Source organism: Lissotriton vulgaris, chromosome 6, assembly GCF_964263255.1.
Source record: "Lissotriton vulgaris chromosome 6, aLisVul1.2, whole genome shotgun sequence".
Classification (NCBI taxonomy): domain Eukaryota; kingdom Metazoa; phylum Chordata; class Amphibia; order Caudata; family Salamandridae; genus Lissotriton; species Lissotriton vulgaris.
In genome coordinates, this window is record NC_141694.1 from 1,616,543,255 (window position 1) to 1,616,564,197 (window position 20,943).

The window sequence follows — 20,943 nt, forward strand, 5'->3', positions numbered from 1 at the left end:
GGGACAATGCTGGTCATACAAACAGGAAGTGAGCATCCCCCCAACTGTTTAAAGTCCACAAAAACTTGCAAGAGTTCTGAGCGACAGCGTCGCTCTGTTGGGAGATCCGCTGGATCCCATGGATGCCAGGGGCCAACAGCACTGCAAAGTTGGGCCCAGATGAAACAAAAAGGCATGTAGTAAGTGTCAACTTGCCAGGCCCCAGGAAAGGGCGCCTTCAGTTCTGATGGCTTAGTCAGCATCATCTAGACGGCCCTCCGGTGGTCCGTCTTCCATGTCGAGTAAACTCTCCCCCACTGCATCTCGTTTTGCCAGTTTGGAGAAATCTCTGAGTGCCTTTTGCAGTGCTTTCGGGAGTTGTTGTTTGAGGGTATTAAATTGACGTCTCCCTTCTTGTACTTTCACCGTGAAGTCTGGGTAGAGCGAGATCGCTGAGCCCTCATATCGAAGCTTCCCAATTCTCTGGCACGTCACAGGGCTGAGTCCCTGTCCTGATAATTCAGCAATTTGTCTATCATCGGGCGAGGAGGTGAACCACAGCAATCAGTGGGCTCTTTCGACCACAAAAATATTCGAGAAGGTACCGCGGCCCAGTAAGGTTGTGAGGAGTTTTTCTATGAATTGTTCGGAGTTGCCTATTGAAGTAGATTCCAGAAGGCCCGTGATACGAATGTTGCACCGACAGGAGTGGGCTAACAAGTCCTCTGCCTTATCCTGGAGCGACGTGAGAGCCTTAGCCATCTGTTTTTGTATAGTCTGTTTCAGACTGCGCCTCCTCAACCTCTGTGATTCTGCGTTCCGCTTGCTTATTGAGCTGTTCCGTCATCCTGTCCATACGAAAGACCAGAGACTCGATTTATCCATTGATCACCGACAGGCTTTTCTGTAACACTGCAAACTTTTGTTTGACCTCGCCTGTTTCTTCCTCCGAGTTACCTGCTTGGGTGTCTGTGGCTCGGGCCCCCTGTCTCTCTAGTTCTGGAGCGCGTTGAGTCAAATGGGAGCTTTGTCTGCATTTTATCGATCTTGGCCATGATGCCAGCCACTCGAGGGTGAGGGGAGTAGCGTTGCTCTTGGGTAGGTTTTGGCGGTGTATGGTGGGGTGGCGCGGCATTAGCCTGCGACTTCAAGGCTCACTAGTTACGTTGCATCCAGCCTCAGCAGTCCAGTGGCATTATTCACATCTAGGATAGGTCTTTAATTGAGGTGCGTAGTGCTGTAGGCGTCCTTGCAGGGCAGGCAGGAAAATGGCGACTAGGCCAAGGTGGTTAGGGTCTTCCACGAGTTGTGCTATGCGATTTCGGCCAAGTTCTCTCCTGGGAGCGGTATCTCCGGAAGGCCGTCGTGCTCAAGTATCTGCCTGCCGTAGTCAAAGAAGTGGGTCGCTCGCGACAGAGGTCCTCTCTTAAGCAGTATATCGCTGGGGAAGGTGAAATCCCTGCTACAGGAGAGCGATTGGCGGGGCCGGGTTCGTCAAGGTGCAGCGACCTCATTCATCGGGCCCTGAGAGGATGCATTTCTCCACGTAGGCCACAACTTCAGCCACGCAATGCAGATGACCCAGCATCATGGGGCATCAGGTCTGCCGGTTCAGTCGCGTTCCAAGCCTGGACTCCGAGGCTCCCCCGCGGCTGATGGGCGGGCGTCGCCCTGGCGCTTCAGTCCGCAGCAGTTCCTCCTCCTCAGGCACCCCCCAACAGGACGGTAGGCCCCGGCTAGATCGGCCTCCTCCCAATGGGGGTAGTAGGCCATGGGGAACAGCACCACCCCACCAGTTCACCTCCGCAAGCAGCAAGGGCGCAGGTCCAGTTTTGGGTTACGAAGGAACCCCAGGCGTCCACTGGTCACTGCAATCAGTAGGCGGGAGCTGGTAGGCGGGAGCTCTTCCAGGTTCCGGGAGCAGGGCGCGAGGCACGAGAGGGGCAAGCAGGGAGGTGTGGGTGATATAGTGCCAGAGAGCGCAGTGCACCGGTAGGCACGGCACGGAAACCAATCTTCGCAGACGCGATCACAGCAGCTCACTGTGTGTACGGGTGAAGCCAAGGGTCCAGCGGGCTAATCCGGGCGTGCACCAGGCCGTCCCGCCGTGCTGTCTCCGTGCACCTCCGACCCGCTGAGCCGGATCCACTGCAGGGGCCGGCCTCAGCACCAGGTGAAAGCAGACAGTGGGTTGAACCGCAGTGTTTGTTGGCAGCAGGAGGGCCCCAGCTTCTCAGAGGGGGGAATCGATGGGCGCTACTGGGCAACGGCACCCGATATAGTGAAGCCAGGCCTGGGAGCTCCAAGGTCTGGGCCGCCCCTCTCCCACGCAGCAAAGGCCTGTTGCGTCCGTTCCGGGGTAGACTCCACCTCAAGAAGGATATCAGCAGAGAGGTCTTGTTCAGCGCTGTTCAAAAGTGTAGAAAGCGTTGGAGTAGCGGTGCCGATTGTCAGGATAAGTGACAATTGGCAGTGCTGATGGCTCACAAAGCTCTTCTGTTACGCGGCCATCTTGCGCTGCAGCAAGCTCCGCCCCCCTCCCAAACACAATAATTATTCACACAACAGCAACTGGGCCATGACAAAAACCGAGATGAGGAAAGAGAAGAGCAAGAGTACCAATTGGAGCTCACTAGTCTTCCTGTTGTAAAGCAAGATATTGGAATGGTGACATGCGTCATCACAGCACCTAGCCACACCCTGGTAGGATGATACCCCTAGGGTGGACTCAACCAGAAGATGGTCTCTGGGAGTTCTTAGATGAAATAAAACCAGATAAAGCAAGGATCTAGAGAAGAGTAGTGCATAGTGAGTAAAAATACCTCACAAGAAAGTCTTTTATTAGTAGGGTACTAGGGTTATAATAAAAAAAGAGTTATAACTCAGTTAACCTTGATTTTAAGGAATGCCAGCACGTGTTGGACCTCACAACGAGTTCAAAATGGATCTGGGGCCTTATTCAGGGCAAAAATCATGTCCCTGCTTGAAAGGACTACACATTCATTCTTTGTAAATGTAAAAGGCCTGTAGCTCTCACCTGAGTTTATGATACGTCTGTGAATTCTAAAGCTCCTCTCACTAGTGAACTCAAATATATAGTGAACTTCTGGATACCATGTGAAGTTAGTCTTACTTTTCCATTTTACTCTAGACTGTATGACTCTTTAATTATTCTTATCATGTTTCATCTCTAAACAATCTTGCTGATGTGCAAAAATATTCCTTTCCCAGTATTTGGCGCACACCTCCCAGCGATCATGTAAAAAACAATGTGTATTTTTTCCAAAAACAAGGGGAAAACATTGTTCATGCATTAAAAATGGAGATAACCAACATATTTCTTAACCTGATTATGGGCTAATTAGGAATTATTTGTGGCTGGCACCTGGTGCCATCCTGTAGTCACACTGGTTATAAAGGGAGAGACAATCACAACTTTTTACAGCTCATCTGAAATTCTTAAGGTGGTCACTTGCTTTTTTTCCTGCTACATCACCAGTTTCTCCGTGTGGCAGAAAATCGATATTGTGAGGTACGCATCCTTGTGATCCAACTGGACCATCCAATTAATGGGACAAAGGAGGTCACAGAGAAGATGAATCCCCTCCATCATGAAGTGGCGGTATACCAGCCAATTGTTGAATTCCTGGAGATTGATCACCGGGCTTTGCCCCCATCAGTCTTCTGCACCAAATACAGAATCCATAGGGATGAGGAGTGGTAGGACACATTCCTTCCTTGGTGAAGAGTTCCTGAACCTCCTGTTGAATGTGAGTAGCCTCCAGGCCGGAGAAGAGGATTGGGGGGTTCGGGGGGTTGCTGAAAGGGGACCCATAGAACTCCATGTGGAACCCTTGCACCATTTGAAGCAGCTTTAAGAGCCCGCCAATTGTCTATGAACTTTGCTAGATGACCCCCCCCTACATCAAGCAAGTGCATGAAACAATAAGTAAAACTCATTGTGGGAGTTGGCGGGTGTAGGAGAGTAGGATCTGCTTACTATGGTTACCCCCACTTTTTGCTGGTGTTTCACTGTTTTTCGACTTTATTCTGGCTGGGGCCGTGATATCCAGGACCCCAGCCTTGCTGCTTCCTCTCTAAATTGATTGCATGTACTTTAGATACACTCCAGATTGGTTACTGGGTTACCCTTGTGTGTCCCTAGTATATGGTACTGTAGGTACCAAGGGCATAGGCACCCCAGAGGCCTAACTGGGGCTGAAGCATATATTATGCCACCCTTGGGAAGCCTTCCAAAATGGCGCCACGGGTCTGCTGCTGCAGCCTGGGTAAGGTGGTGCATGCACCCCTTACTAAGATATAGGTTACCTATATCTACCTTTAATCACTGACACATATAAATCTATAAGTCACTTCTATGGCAGGCTTTATCAATCCTGAAGGCAGAGTGCTTGGTTTTGTGTGAGAGGAGAGGGTGCCCATGCATGAGCAGGACCCCTCTGCAGCTTTCGAAATCTATTCTCTGAGGCTGTTCTGTGATGCAGCCAGACCATATACTCTTAAGTGCATTATAAACTTGCCGTAAATGCTAACTTTGGAATGGCTGCATGGAAACATGTTGTGTTTGGTGTCAAACACTTTGGAATCTTAACCCCCCTTCCAACCCTCCCCCCGAGCCAGACACAAGTGTGACCTCCTGCTGCTGGACTAAGCTCCGGCAGGGAAGTCCTGGACAATAGGTTTCCTGTCACAGGGAGGTGTAACCACCTCCCAGACAGGCTTTAGTGTATTGGGGCTGGGTGGGTGCATTCATAGAATGCTTTTCAGACAGTGCTGGGGGCGCACTTGGTGTCCCTGTGCATACCCCAGTTGAAACCGGTTGGTTGCAGGGGCACTCAGCCCCTGCTCTGGCGTGAAACTGGACAAAGGGAAAGGGGTGTAACCACCCCCTCCCTGGATCCTCTCATAGGTGGGACCCTAGAGTAAGTCCAACCCCTAAATTTAGTATAAGTATAGGAACCCAGTCCTTCGGACTTTAGATTACACCTGGACGAAACTCTGCAACATATATCCTGGAACTTAGACATTCTATTTCAACTAGAAGACAGAAGAATCTCCCTTGGGGTCAAGGAGTGACTCCCCTGTTCAAACAGGTATCAAAGAAGCATCCGGCCGGTCTGCATTTCCAAGGCTCCCCCCCGGATCCTGACGGATTTGTGACTCAGGCACGGACTTCCAGACTTCTCAGAGGCCGACATGAGATCCCAGCAAAGCTGAGACCCGCAGCCCTCACGAGTGACGTGGAACCGGAACTCCTGGACACGGTGCACATTTGCAAGTGCATTGACTTCCAGAGGGTGTGTATTGGGCTACTTGTAGTCCAAGCCCCGAGCACCATTTGCACCGAAGATTGTGGGCCTACACTCCACGAGTGTTCCTTGGGCCCGCTTCTAGCATTTCCGCTCGAGGCTCCTTTGCGATGCTCTTCTTAGGGTCTTTGATGTATTTGGCTAAGAAGGTGTTCATACAAGAGGCTATCTTGGGCATCAACACCACCTTATCCTCCAAGGAAGGCCAGGGGCATTCTACCATGAGACGGCAGCAGACCTCTTGGTCAAGCGGCTTGTATAGTCTACTGGCCACATACCTGGCCACTTTATCACATGGGACCTATTCCAAGGAGCGAAGGTGCAATAGCTCCTTGGGCTCTAGGAGGTCTGACTAGGCATCCCCAGTGCGTCTGGAGGGCTTGGATGGAGAATGGGGCGCCAGGACCGGTCATGGTCGGAATCCCTGTCTGACTCCACAGGGAAAGTATCAAGACATGACTCGTCTGCAGATGAAAGGCCGGCCACGGTCTCTGGCAGAAGGGGTGGTGTGGCCCCCAGAAAGGCCTTGTTAAGCCTACTGAAGGTGTCTAGGTCCCCCCCCCCTGCTGGAAGTGAACCTTGTGTGGACTCTCAGAAGGGTGATTGGGGTAGCAGTCGGCTTTTGAGGTCTTGGAGCCAATGGCTCTAGAAGGTCTTACCTCGGTGCGAGGGGGTTGTAGCCTTCGTTGTGCCATTTACATAAGTCTCTTCTCCATTGCTTCCGAGACCACCCTGACTTTGGAAGTGTCACCCGCATCATAGAAGTAGGGCGTGACCAGGAAATAAGCTACGTCCTCCTCTTCTTCATATTAGTCCCCAAACTCCTCCATGAGGTAAGTATAAATCGCTCTGAACCTTGCTTTAGAAGGTAGAAATGGGGAACAATGGTCACACACCAGGTAAGAGGGATCAATGTGCCTAAGGTGTGCCACAGAAATTAGTAATAAGAACCACAGACCTTGTGAGGTCTTCAATAAAGTTGGCACTTTCAGCCCTTGTAAGGGTGTTAATAACCCAGGGTCCCCAAACCTTACAGACTCCAGCAAAGGGATGAAGGAACCCTAACAGGAGAGGCTCTGAAGAGTCAATGCTTTCCTAGTAATGCTAGTAGGACGGAGGCAGACCAGTCACCCTTAAAGTAAGGCATGGGAACTACAAAAGGAATAACATAGTGTGGGCCACATATGCCTACACGCTGGATTATTTTGCTTCTGCCGGTCTACCTTGAAGGGTTTCACTGCTCAAGGCTGGTGAGGAACACAGCTCGGCAGTACCAACGCCGGCGGATGCACTCCGCGAAAGCTGTGACGGACGCACTCTCCTCTCCGAGATGGCCATGTCTTGATTTTGACGTAGGAGATGCCTGCCTTCTAGTGGCCAGCGGACCACCACGCACCTTGGCCCCGGTTCCCTGAGAAAGAAACTGATCAAGGAGCTGCCCAGAAGGAGCCACACAACATTCCTACGGCCATGTAAGCGAAGCAGATACTTCGCAGTCCCAGATACCCATGAACACAGCAATGAACATGCGCAAAACAGCATTATTAGAGAAAAGGAGATCAGGATCCCACTACTCATCGGACAAAGCAGTAAGCAGAGAAGAAATAGGAAGCTAGTATGATCATCTAGCTTCCTATTTCTTCTCTGCTTGCTTTAGCCTTGGCTAGGGCAAGCTTATGAGCTTACCCTAGCCAAGGCTGCTATTAATGATAAATTGCAAAGAGAGTAGTTGAAAAATATCAGGCTGGGAGGCATGAATGTTAAGAATATAGCGAGCGTGTTGAACATCTTTTCGCAATTCGTAATAGGAAAAAAGTGTCTGCAGGGCAAATCGCCAAAGTTAGTAATCACCAAGGCAATAGTGTAATGGACTTTAAAGGGATCCGGGAGATGTTCTGGGGGTTCTATGAAGGACTTTATTGTGTTTAGGGGATGCCAGAAGAGGAAAGCATAATGCAATATCTGGATGCAATACCTGTCGATAGAATTAGCCATGAAGCCTGAGATTTTCGAGATTCACTGATCACTATGGAAGAAAGCCAGGCTGCGCTCAAAGATATTCCATCTGAGAAGGCCGTGGGAGCTGATAAGATCACGTTCGAATTTTATACTTTTTTTTACTGTCTTAGGTTCTGAGCTGTGGTAAATGATTTTGCAAGTGCAAAAGGGACAGTTGGCCACCGGATTCTTGGCCGTTCACCAATATTGTGTTTTTTCTCAAAAAAGAAAAGTCTCTGTGCAATCCTAGGTCTTGTAGACCAATTACCTTAATGAACAGCAACACCAAATTATACAAAAAAATCCTCCCCACACGTTTAAGCCAGATTTGGTATGGTGGTCTCTGCAAGACAGCATGGCTTTATTCTGGGCTGGGGCACAACGGACCATATCTGGCAAGTTATCGCACGTTTTGATGTAGCTGCTGTGTCTGGAGATCCCATGGGTTTATCCCTAATATATGTGAGAAAGCATTTGACAGGGTAACCTGGGAGTATCTGTGGGCGGTTATAGGTTGGTTTGGAATTGGTATTAGGTATATTAAGGCAGTCCAAGCAGTGTATCGTAAACCCATAGCCTGCCTACAGCTAAGGCGGGGGTCAGGGGTGCAGTTGGGTCAAATATGAATCGAGAGATGCACAAGACAGAGGTGTCCCTGTTCACCTCTAATATTTGCGTTAAATATTGACCCTGTGATCTGAAAACTTGACGCCAATATGTAAAAAAGAGCCTTACAGTTTCACTGCTGGGACACTCACGCTTATGACATTGCATTTGTAACATCTGAGCCAGATGAATCAATGAGAGCAATAGAAGAAGAGGCACTGTCTTTTGGCAAATCTTCCAGCTAAATCGAAGTTAATCCCAATTGGTAGAAAATAGCCTGATACAGTCATCTGATGCATGCATTGTTGATCAAGCAGTATATCTGGGAGTTAATGTACGTGCAGAAGTGGACTAGAGAGTGGAATCAAACTCACTCAAGTTATTCAAAAGGCAAAATGAACCTTGTGAAGGATGAATAATTTACATTGGTCAATAGTCGGCCGTTGCAATGTGGTAAAAACTTTATTTTTGCCAAAGGTCTTATATATTTTTAGGGCCATTCCTCTTGAGTTTGGGAACCATTGGTTCAATATAATCAATCGATCAAGTAGTACTTGTAAAGCATGGCTTATCACCCGAGAGGGTAACCAGGCGCTTACTGAGTGTCTCAGTCGAAGATCCAGGTCTTGAGCCAGGTCCTGAAGTGGGTCAGTGCAGATGCGTTGCGGAGGGGGAGAATGAGGGGGTTTGTGTTCCAGGCTTTGGTGGCGAGATGGGAGGAGCATCCTCTGGCGCAGCAGGGGTGTATGGCAGAGGTCTGTGAGAGGGTGAGGTCTGGGGAGCTGAGGTTCCTGGGGTGGTCGGTGGAAGAAGTATAGGCGGTGGTTCACGTAGGCGGGTCCGTGGTCGTGTAAGGCTTTGAAGTTGTGAGTCAGGAGCTTGAAGTGGCATCGCTTCTGGACCAGGAGCCAGTGGAGGTCTATCAGGTGCTGGATGATGTGAGTTCTCTTGGGCAGGTCGAGGATCAGTCTGGCGGCTGCGTTCTGGATTGTACTCACTAGTAGTATTATCCAGCAATGCTTTCCTGGTACTACAGAGCGTTGCCTTTGGGTGTTTTACTTGCAGTGCATAATTAAGTGGCCTGCACTGGCTTACACACTGTACATACTTGGTGGACAGTATGGTCATGCACTATGCCTTTTATTGCATCCACCCCAAGGGTCTATTTCCTTATGGCGGTGAATGAGAGTGGTGACTGATGACAATTAGCTCCTATGATTTTTGAACACCTTACTGTATTTGCACTATGAATTATTTTACCTTAGCTTAATTAATTATTTTTCTTATTCACATTGGGCAACCGTGCTGAATTGTTGATTGCGATTTGAGTGAATGTGTTAAAAAAAAAGTGGATTGCTTGAACTTTCTGCATTTTATATTGTTAAACAGATTCTGATCACACAATTATCCAACAAAACTAAATGCACCAAAACTTTAAAGTTTAATGTTGGCCAAAATGTTTGGAACATCAGCCTTTGTGCTGTGTTGGACTTCTTATCCCATTACCCACTACTCCTAACAATGTGCTTTACTTATAATTGTTCAGATGCATGTTTGGATGTTGGTAAATTCAATGTCGCTATAGTTTCACATTTCATGAACATGTTTGCAACTCATTTATTTTATAGAGATTGTCTGTTGGCATTGCCGACTTAGACCTGAAAACAATTCAAGATGGGTTAAAACCTGAGCCGGAAGGAACACCAAAAAGAAAACCTGCAGCAAGAAAAACAGCAACGCCTGCAGCAAGAAAAAAAGCAACGCCAAAGCCCAGGAAACCAAAAGGGGCGAAAATGAAGAAAGAGGAGGAGGAGGAGGACGACGATGACTACCCCTCAACCAGTGACCCGCATTGCAAGCGAATGAAGGGCGAAGATGACTTTACATTTGGTGAACCACCACAAAAAAAGTTGAAATCCGCACAGCATCCTGACGGACTAGGCCGTTTCAGTAAAGGCAACAAAATGCTCGGAGAATTTCAAATGCACTGGGATTTGACACAGGTATGACATTTGTAAAATTGTATAATTTTCTGAAGAAGGGGGCAATACTACTGCTTTCATTTGATTTCAGTCCTTTGCGAGTGAGTAGGTGAGAGTAAGTTGGATGATGATTTTATGGCAAGAATGGAAGTTTATATTATACTTTCTAACTTGCTGTCTTAATAGCAGCATATTGTGTACCACGTTAACCAGAAAACTACTGAAAATGTATAGTGACAGCAAATCACATTGCAGCAGGGTACAATGCTTCTTATTGCACACATCAGGGCAGAGCCCTTACCTCGTAACCTTTATGTGCGCTATAAGATTGTATATTTCATGTTCCGGAGCAATTGCAATTTATATTTCGTAGAGTATTCTCTATTTCTCTCTCATCACTGAGTGTCTTCTGTGGGGTTTCTACTGGGAGAGGCACTTTTTTAAAATCAATTTCTTTGTATTGAATTTCAAACATTGGATACTTACATAATCATTATGAGCGGTCATAGTAGCTTTTGTCCCTCTTCCATCCCACCCACAAAAGTAACACCAGCAGATATGGATCGAAGAACATCAAGTAGTACATCTGTTGCAGTTTGCAAAAGGGGAATTGCAAATTCGGAGTCAAAATTCCAACATTTAGAGAAACAACACCATTGTTTTCCACTCAGGAGGGCATGCTGTATACGGGGGGCCGCAAGTCGGATATTTAAGCAGAGGTTTCTAAAAGTGAATTCTAATGACATTGCTCGTTAGTTTTCCCTGCATGAGGCTATTCCCTAGCCTGTGGTGCCATAGCACTAGAGAGGGTGAGACTCCCCTTTTCACAAACCCTAATGAATCCAAGGGAAATGGATATCCTAGCATTTCTTTCAAAGCTTCTGCTTCCCCCCCAAAATGATAATATTCAGGGGCAGTCTCGCCATAGATTAAGTGTCGCCCATCTTAGCCCCTTCAACTATCTTGTGTAGTAGTGGGCATCGTTGTGGCAAAGTCACCATTGAATAGACTGGAGAGTAAGGGGTGGGGAATGTTGTGGCCACCATCTGCACTGCCAGTTTCTCTCATAATTGGAGATGTTTGACTTGACCACTGAGGTTCTCAAGTGTAAGTTGAGACACATTTTAGCTTCATGTTCATTAAAGGATGTCATATAAAATATAGTTCGTTTAATGAGAGTTTGATTTCTCAATGTCCATCTCAAGCAGTTCCTCACCCAAACATTGGCTTTATAATACATTACTGGCCAGAACACTAGTAAGAGTGACATAGTGTGGAAACATAAAATAAAAGGAATTCAATAACCAAGGGCTGCCGGAGATGCACACATCATAGTCTATATTCAGCATGTAAAAAGACAGATATTAGATAGCTGTATCCAGTGCACACAACCAGTAGCCATTTAGCTAATTGCATGTTCCTAACAATGGTGACGGGAATAGGAGTGTGTACCATGTAAGTTATCTCCCCATTCCAGCAGAGAGGTTGGTAACAAAATTGATGGAGGAGGAAGAATAAGGAGAAGAACAGTAAAAGGGGTAACCAAGCAGGATGGGAGACAAGGATAAGCACAAAAAAATTTGATTGGACCCTTAGGCCCCCCCATCTCACTTGTGGAGTGAGGGCAAGTAGGTGGACTGTGAATGTCTAGTTCCTACATTAGGAGAGATGGACAGTTCCTTTTCACAGTATCCTGAAAAGCCACTCAAAATTGGCATACAACCCTTTAGGTTGGTTTCAGGTTTCTGGAATTCCTCCAACTATTGAATAATCCAGAGGTGGACAAAGATTCTTATCAGGAGGGGAAATGGTTGACTCTGCTCAAGTCGTAGAATTCCCTAAGTTGCCCATCTTCTTACAGATGTATAGCTGTTCCTAATTCTGATTATAAGATTATTGGAAAGGCCTTGGCCACTCTCCTCAAGCCCCTTCTTCCCCTGGTGATCCATCGGATTATAACAGGTTAATTCCCTATAGAAACCACTTCTTGAATCACCAATGTCTTTACAAGGTTCTGGAAGCAGCTCCTTTGCATTGTACGAGATATGCGGACATTTGCAACTGTGTTAATTGCCAAATATTCTTTTTGTTTTAGAAGGATCACAAAATTAACCCGTCTGTCATGAGTCCTGCCTGGCTCTACATCCCAATAGAGACACTATTCTGTGCTCAGCAGGCATGTGAAAACACCTGCAGCTGCCGGGGGATGCGGTCAATAATCTGTTGGCCCAAAAAAGCAACTTCCTTGGCTCTGGTGTGAGAGAGCACTTGGATGATACTACATGTTTGTTCCCCAGTCTCTTGGTGACCAAGTGCAAACACATCAGTTTGTTGAAAACTGCAACAGGTGCTGCACGTCCATGTGAGAGATAAAAGGTGTACCCTTAGGGTTTCGGACATTTAAGGCTTCCATACTGGTAAGCTTCCCTCAAGGAACTTGAAAGAGTACATGAGTGCGCTATTTACCTCGCTCATTAAAGCACAATATCACAAAAGGAAAGCAAATGTTGTGCTAAGCAAAATGGAGTTCATTCTGTTGCCAGTAGATTTGAATAGAACGAACCAGAACATTTTAGACCTCATTTCCATGCTTTGATTGAGAAATATATGGCTTTGTCTGTGCAAAACACAGTCTTTTGCCATGAAGTCACTGGTAAGGGACTTTTTAAATCTTTTGCCACTGGGCTCTTTCAACCTCCAAGATTTCGCCTCTGCTGGTAAGAGGTCAGTTTCCTTGAAGTCAAACCCAACCCCCTACCCAAATCATTTATTCAATTGTCACGGAAAGCAGTGTTTCTGTAAAACTAAAAAGTAAAACCTCAATCTGCTTACATTATTCTTCCTGCCTCAGGCTCCTCAGGTATGATTTCTGGCACTTTTGGACACATGATGCACTATATAAATTTTTTGAGTGATATTCGTTATCAATCCAAATGTAGCTGCTCATAGCGGTAGACAAGCAGGTAAAAGAGAGCGCTCCTTGAAACATAACACTTATAGTGACCAACAATGCTTTGTATAATCCGGACACAAGCAAAGATGCTTTGAAGAGGAAGGATCACCAAGAAATTATCCAAGAGAACTAATGAGTCCGTTAATCTTTTTTATTCAAAACATGTTTTAAAAACTGACACACAGCCAACACGTTTCATTCCTTTGTGCAAAAGGAACTTCATCAGGGCTTAAAATGAGATGTAGAATTATAACTATTGAAACCAATAATGCACATCAGTGTAGTCCGAGAATTCAAATCGTGTTGAGGGGAGGTTGTATCAGATCCCGGCTAGATGTGTCACCCCGGAATTACACTCTCAGGGGGGAAAATAATCTGATCCCCGCTTTACAATCTGGCCGTAGTACTAATACAGAGTGGTATTTAATTTGTGTCAGCCCGGTTATACCACAAATTTCCTTCACAGAAATGTGAGAAAAATGTGATTCTTTTTCTCAGCTAAATTTCAGGTTTGCAGCGAATTCTGGGTAGGAAAACATTGGGGGATCCACACAAGCCACACTGCCCTGGACCCCCCTGGGTGTTTTTTCCAGAAATGTCTGGGTTTGGAGGGCTTCCTTAGCTGGCCGCCGAGCCAGGGACCAAAAACACTGGTGACCCTTGCAAAATCAGGTCATTTAATGATAGATTGGCGGGTACCTGTGCTTTTTGCCCCAGGCTTGCAAACATCTAGAGGAACCTAAAAACCCAGACATTTCTGAAAGCTAGACACCTGGGGCAGTCCAGGGAATGTGACCTACATGGATTCCCCAACGTTTTCTTACCCAGAATCCGTTGCAGACCTCTAATTTAGCTAAAAAGTCACATTTTCCTCTAATTTCTGTGTGGGAAAGTTATGGGATCGTCGCACGGCACCAATTTCCTATCACTAAGTGTTCCCCCCGGTCTCCCAATAAAAATGATACCGTTCTTATGTGGATGAGCCAAGTGCCTGTGACATAGAATGGATACAAATGTGTAGAGATTGAGGGGGACCCAAAGCGGGTCCAAAAGGGTAGTTTGTTTGTACCTTTTTGAGACGACTCTACTTTGGACACTCACACAAGTGAGGTATCATTTTTCTCGGGAGACCAAGGGGAACACTGACTGGTGGGATATTTGTGGCTGTGCGGTGATCCTACAAGTTTCCCACAGAGAAATGTGAGAAAAATATGACATTGTAAGTACATTTGAGGTTTGCAGCAATTTCTGGGTAAGAAAACGCTAGGGGATCCATTCAACCCACGCCGCCAACCAAGACACAGGCCACGCACACCACCAGCCAAGCGCTATCCTTGCTCACTGTCAGCCAAGCACCATCCATGCACACCGCCAACCAAGCGCCATCCATGCACCCCACCAGCCAAGCACCATTCACATACACTCCCAGTCAAGCCCCTTCCACACACACCACCAGCCAAGCGCCACCCACTCACTCTGCCAGCCATGCACCATCATTGCCCGCCAAGCACCATCCATATACACAGTTAGCCAAGCTCTAGTCCACGTACACCGCCAGCCAAGCGCCACTCCACGCACACCACCAGGCAAGCGCCAATCTACACACACCATCATCAAGCATGAGTCCACACACACCATTAGCCAAGTGCAAGTCCACACACAACCAAAAAAATGCAGACTGTCAGCCAAACTCTAGTTCACACACACACACACCAAAACTTTACCTGGTTTCTAGTGGCTTTCTGCCCTCTTTGGGAGGGGGCAGATAAGGGCCTATTGCCCCACCTGCCTTCCGGGGAGGCCGAAAGTCTGTGGCTAATTTATTTGGTGGGTGGGGGCATTGGCTTGGCCATTTTGGGCAGGCCCCACACCTACTTATAAAAAAAAAAAAACATAATCCCTGCTGCTTAGTGGGTTCCCCCCCTCTCCCCCCCCCCCTCCCCCCTGGTGGGGACAGATTAGGGGCTATTGCTCCCATCTCCCTCTCGGGGAGGCAGAAAGACTATGTCAAGTTCTTTGTGGGGTAGGGGCATTGGAATAACATAATCCCTGGTCGGCTTTCTCTCCCCCCTCTGGGTGGGACAGATTAGGGGCTATTGCTCCCATCTGCCTCCCGGGGAAGGCAGAAAGACTGTGGCTAATTTTCTTGGGGGCATTAACCCTGCTGCTTAGAGAGCTTTCTGACCCCCTGGGGGCCCCCATCTGCCTCCGGGGGAAGGGGCAGAAAGACTGTGGTAATTTTTTTGGGAGGCATTGACATGCCCATTCTGAGCAGCCCCCACCCCTACATATAAAAAAAGCATAATCGCTGCCCCCTGGTGGCAAATTAGGGGCTATTGGGGCAGAAAGACTTAGGAATTGTTTTGGGAGGGTTGTGGGCATTGGCATGCTAATTTTGGGCAGCCCCCACCCCATATACTTAAATTGAAAAAATCCCTGGCGCCTAGTGTGCCTAGGGGCTCTTGCTCCCATCTGCCTCCCAGGGGGGCAGAAAGACTGAATTTGTGCCAAAACATTTGTGGAGGGGGGAGCAAAAGCCCTCGCCCAAGGGGCCACTCCCTCCTCCCTGGTGTCGAGTGGTGGATCCCTTCTTGGGGATCGCCCTCTTGCGTTGATCCCCAAGCAGGGATCCACTAGGGAGGGGTACCCTAAGAAGGGGGAGATTCTCCCCTTTCCAATGATACCTCTTACGTCTGCCTACGTGCTCGAGGGTCTGAGCTAGCCCCACAAGCACATAGGCAGTGAAACTGTAACAAGCCGATCAGCTTGTTTTAGTTTCGGTTTCAGTGTAATGCAGTCAGCACGCCATGCGCGCTGATCGTCATTTTACTAAAAGCATCAGAACAGCCTTGGTAGCTGGGGTGTGACCTTCCCTAGCCTGCACCGGAGGGATTTCCTTTGCCATGTCGTCAGAGGTGCGGGAGCCAATCGACGCACATGAGCACTTTCGAGTCTGACGGCTTCCATGTGTCCAATACACCAAAGGGGTTACATTTTGTACCAACTCCTCAAAACCAGGGGAATTAATCATCAGAATAAACCTGATTATTAATCATCTGACGGTCCGTATAAATAGAGATGAAACTAAATAGCTTCAGTTCATTTGGAAACAAATATTTCAGTTCACCCCCTTCAATTCTGGCTGTCTTCAGTTCCTTGCTGTTTCACAAAGCTGTTAAAACCATTCAGGACTAATCTTAAACCACAAGGAATTTAATGTTGTTTTTTGGAAAACTGAAAACTACTAATCTCCCAGGTTGAAGAACTTGTATATTTCCTGCACAATCTGGGGTTCACAGTAAATCACAAAAGATCAAATCATTTTTCTTTTACTCAAATGAAGTTTCTAGGGTTTCTGATGGTCTCAGTCACTTTTATATTCGTACTTCCACATACCCAAATACCCTTAATAAAGGATGTACTACAGTCAGTTTTATGGAAGGCATGTTCCTCCCTCATGGGCATAGCCAATAATCGGTATACTCTTCGCTCTTCCATAAATAAATGTTTCCGAGTGCACTTCGTTGCTGTGCTCTCCAGAAGTTGTCATGCTTCATTTAAAATATTTACTTTCTATTTCTGACATATTTGCTTTAGATCAGGAATCAAAGGAGGAGGTTCCCGCATGCCTACAACTCCTAGATAGAAGGGGATGTAGAGCAATGTTCAGTTCTTTCCCCAGTCTATAATGAGTCGGATGCAAATTTGTTAGCTTGAGGAGCTCATTGCACCTAATTTGTGAGTGGGGCTTAGCATCAAAGATCCATAAAAAAAATTTCAGCACTATTAGCCTATCCTTTGCGTACAGAATTTCACAAAAATGCAAAGTAAATTGTCCTCTGAATGGACAGTCAAAAAAGGTTCAAAGTACAGTATAGCATTCACTAATGGGTACCTGATTGAAAGTCAAAGCAAATCAAGCCAAATATTTTTGGAGGTGTTGCCAGAAGCAGTAGTATATCTCCCACGCAGTGGTCAGACTGGCAGTCTAGAAATCTTTTAAATTACAGTGATTGGCATCTTTACAAGTCAGTTTTAAATCTCTACACATCTATTCAGATCCAATTGGGTTCCTTGTATTATAGAATCATTATTTTACTATCGATCTCTTTACATCATGGCTCTGTAATCTTTTTTTCCAATCGTCCCAAATTATGGATTCTCAGGTGTTTAAACTAGTATGAATTTAGTACAAGCTCTCAGAGATTATCCTGTATATGTGTGTTGCTAATCTCTTTGAAGTTTAGTTGGATGAAGTGGATTTTACTATAAACTAGAATATATATTATGACATTTTCCAGGCTACTGAGCAAGCGACTTTACTTTCAAGAGATTTTATTGCAACTGGTTGAACACGCCTATGTGACTGTAGTCAGTATGCATTAAACAAACATAATAGTAGCCTCTGGTCTTTCCAAAAAGTTTGGTTTTTATTTGCTATTAGTAAAGGAAGGTCCCCCCTTTTATAAACTCCAGGGAGGCGAGTATTCTCCTGCCTCCTTGTTGTTTCTTTCGATCTGATCTGCCAAAACACTCCCTCCCTTTTTGTCTTTATCTAATGGGTCATGAGCTAATTTTTCTGTTTTAAAACTTCCAGCGTCAGTTCCACAAGTTTCTGCATGGATGCGGAGGTACACGGACAGTCCCAGATTGGAATCCTGAATTCTACTATGTTGGAGCTTCCATTCTACTATTATTGGTTCTCTTGGTCACTTATTGGTGACTGCATCAAGAAAAGAAGCCCAGCGTGTTGAATTTCGGAGCTCTTTAGTGTTGCTACGTGGTTGACTGTCACTGTAAATGTTTTGGTAGTTCTTTTTACTAGGAATTTTCAAAGCATTACGATGGTGCATTGAAAATTCATAGAACTTGCTGCCATTAAATAAACAGGAAGTTAAGAAGCACAACACTAGCTTCCGTGTCTTTAATGAAATCAGGATATTTTACTGTGCTTGGAAAATCTGGATGGCCCTGCACTGAAATAATTTGAAAGTGAACCAGATTGATAGCTGAGCACTATAATGTTTAGGTTTTTACCTAGTAATGACAAGCGTGACTGAAGAGCGTGGGAAGGGTTGGTAGGGCCTTGAGACCGAGTATGGAAAGGTACATCAAATCGAAGAATTTGGAATAGGAAAGAGCATGGGCGAATTGAGTCAAGGTAGTCCTTGCTAATGAAAGATTTGGCGAAGGTTTGTTAGTGTCCTTTTAAAAAGGTCAAAGTCTTTATTATTCTTGGTGCTGCTGCCCACAGATTTAAAAACTTCCTACTTGGAGTTAAGATAAATCCAAATATAGATGATCCTATCTAGCACCCTATCCCGTTTTGAAAAATGCTCCATACTTTATTGAGAGAAGTGGTTTAAAATGTGTTTTCTATAATTTGTATTATGCTCATGCATTAATTGTCTAAAATGTATTGTGCTTTTCTATGTTCATCATAAATACATTAATGGTTGTTCCTTAGTTTAAAAACATTCATCGTTTTGTTTCCATTTTGAATAGATTTTCATTTAATAACCATTTCCAGTTCCTACCTGAAGTTTTGCCATGCCAAGGTTATTAATTCAAAATAAACATTGTTGTGGATCGTAAACCATATATATGCATTAATAGTTAGTAGCTTGCCCTTTGTTGTTATGCAGCAGTCACTGTTCTTGTCTGTGATAATGCAAGGGAACTGTATCTTCAGTTTTGTACAGTCCCTCAATTATATTACTATGAGATTTAAGGTCAGGGTGAGTATGGCAGCAGAGTTTTAGACTTTTTGGAACCTGTTGACCTGGTATTTTAAGAAGCCTATGTACAGTACATTGGCATAGCTAATGCTGACGCTCATTAGCAATCAATGAAACCATCTTTCTCAGTTGTCTCATCTGTCAGAGAGTACTCTAAGTGATGGCGCTGACATACTCTGGGTATTCTCATATGAACACCAAGTACTCATCAGTGGGTGTAGGTCTTGTCTGTTTAGAGTTTGTTCAGATTACGATCCCTTTTTGCTTGTTTGAAAAAAAGATCTCTTTCTCCCATTCACTTCTTTAAGATGGTTGTTTTAAATTTGGGTCTCTAGTTGGCAGAGGTAGTTACCTTTGTCCAAGTAGGGACCCTACTTCCTAGTCGGGATAAGGGGAATACGCTTCTAAAATAACCCCTGCTCACCCCCTGGTAGCTTGCCTGGAGCAGACAGGCTTATCTCTGAGGCAGCGTGTAAGGCATTTGCAAACACATACAGTAATACAATGAAAACACTACAGATGGCAAGCACACCAGTTTAGAAAAATAAGTAATCTTTATCTACACCAAAATGAGACCAAACAACACAAATCCACAATACAGTAATAAAGCTATGACTTACAAATGGGAGAAATAGTTCAGTTCAATGCAAATTACCGGTGCAACACTTTTCACACAAAGTACCTTGGATGCGTCGCGCACGCAAACAAAAAGGGTCGCAGGGAAGGTGATGCGTCGGTTCCTTACACTCCGGAAAGCTGATGTTTCAGTTCCTTGCTCCGGGGGAGATGATATGTCGGTTCCTTACTGCTGAGCAGAGGAAGTGATCCTCTGTTTCTTACTGCGTGGGAAGGTGATGCATCGGTTTCTTACTGCATCCCGCAGTGGTGCGACAGACTTGGCACCTCGATGCAATGCGACGATCTGGGTCGATGCGTGGATTCATGCAGCCGCATAGCAGTCTTTGCGTCTGAATCGGCATGGTGACCTCTGACTTCAAAGACTGGTGTACTTGATGCGGTGTGCAGCGGTTTCTCGAGCCACGGGCAAGTGCTGAGACGATTTCTTTGACAATGCGTCGTAAACGGGTGTGGATGCATAACACTTCTTCAAGTTGCGTTACTTTTCCAGCTCCCAGCGGCAAACAGCCTCCAGAGGTCCCAAAACAACAGCAGGTACCTCTTAGCAGGACAAAACTCACAGCAAGGAAGTTCAGGGGAGCTGGTGGTGAAGTCTTTGTATCCCTGAGACTTCAGAACAGGAGGCAAGCTCAGTTTCAAACCCTTGGAGATCTTCCTCAAGCAGGGGACACAGCAAAGGCCTTTTCCCTTTCCTTGGCAGAAAGTTGCCACTGTAGGCCAACCCCAGACAGCAAACCGCACACGAGCAGTATTCCCCCTCAGTTTCTCCATCTCTTCTCCTTGGCAAAGGTTCCTCTTAATTTCCCAGAAGTGATATAAAATTTATTGGTCTGGGTCCCTCTTTTTATACAATAAATCCCTCTGTTCTCTGAAGGCAGAGTGTGTCTGTGGCCAGCCAGAACCAGTTCTGTCCTCACTGGTGCAGCTAGCTGTGTGGAAGGCAGACTAGACCCATTCAGGTGAAAGGAAATCTCCTCCCCCCATCCCTAAATCCAGCCTATGTCTATTCAGCCAGGCCCTAACTCCTCCAGACTTAATGGAGCCATTGTACCTCCTCAGCCCCTGTCACACTAAAGCCAGACAGTCAATACACATCCTGGCAGAAGCACACTGGATGGCTAAGCAGGAAAATACCTACTTTCTTAAAGTGTTTTTTTTTGTTTAAAGTCTTTTTTATTAAACATAAACAGGCTTCAATTCAATACCCATGTAGAAGTGGTATTAAAGGAGAGATAGCCGAGACAAGTTCACAGTAAAAAGTGATGTTTTTAAACACAGAATGTAAAAATCACCCTCACTAAAAGATGCCTCTTAACATTCTGAGTTCAGGCATATAAATCCTTATTTCCCTATCTTGTTCCCTGGGGTAGTTATGTTTATAAGATGTTATAAGCAAACTCCCCATTCTATCCTATTAGAACAGATAGCCAACGAAATTGGCTCTATTTCACTATCAGAACTTGTCACACACATAGGATAGGGCATGTCCTACCTTTCACAGGGGTACCTTGGGCCCACCTTAGGGGTGACTAACATCTAAGAAAAGGGAAGGTTGGGGCCTGGCAAGTTGGTGCACTTGCCAAGTCGACATTGCAGTACTAGACTGCACACAGGCAATGCAATGGCAGGCCTAAGTTACATATACCGGCTGCTTATGTGGGTGGCAGACTTTGATTTTCAGGCCCTGGGAACACACAGTGCACTGTACTAGGGACTGA

The 20,943-nt window shown here is 46.0% G+C and overlaps 1 protein-coding gene across 2 annotated transcripts in view; it reads left to right on the forward strand.

The window, feature by feature from the left end:
* SRBD1 (S1 RNA binding domain 1) overlaps positions 1-20,943 on the forward strand; it is an 855,271-nt gene that overhangs the window by 194,919 nt on the left and 639,409 nt on the right. For both annotated transcript variants that reach the window (XM_086927787.1, XM_086927788.1), the window contains exon 5: positions 9,542-9,916. In XM_086927787.1, the coding sequence (XP_086783913.1) occupies positions 9,542-9,916 (375 nt within the window). The remainder of the gene's footprint in view (positions 1-9,541; positions 9,917-20,943) is intronic.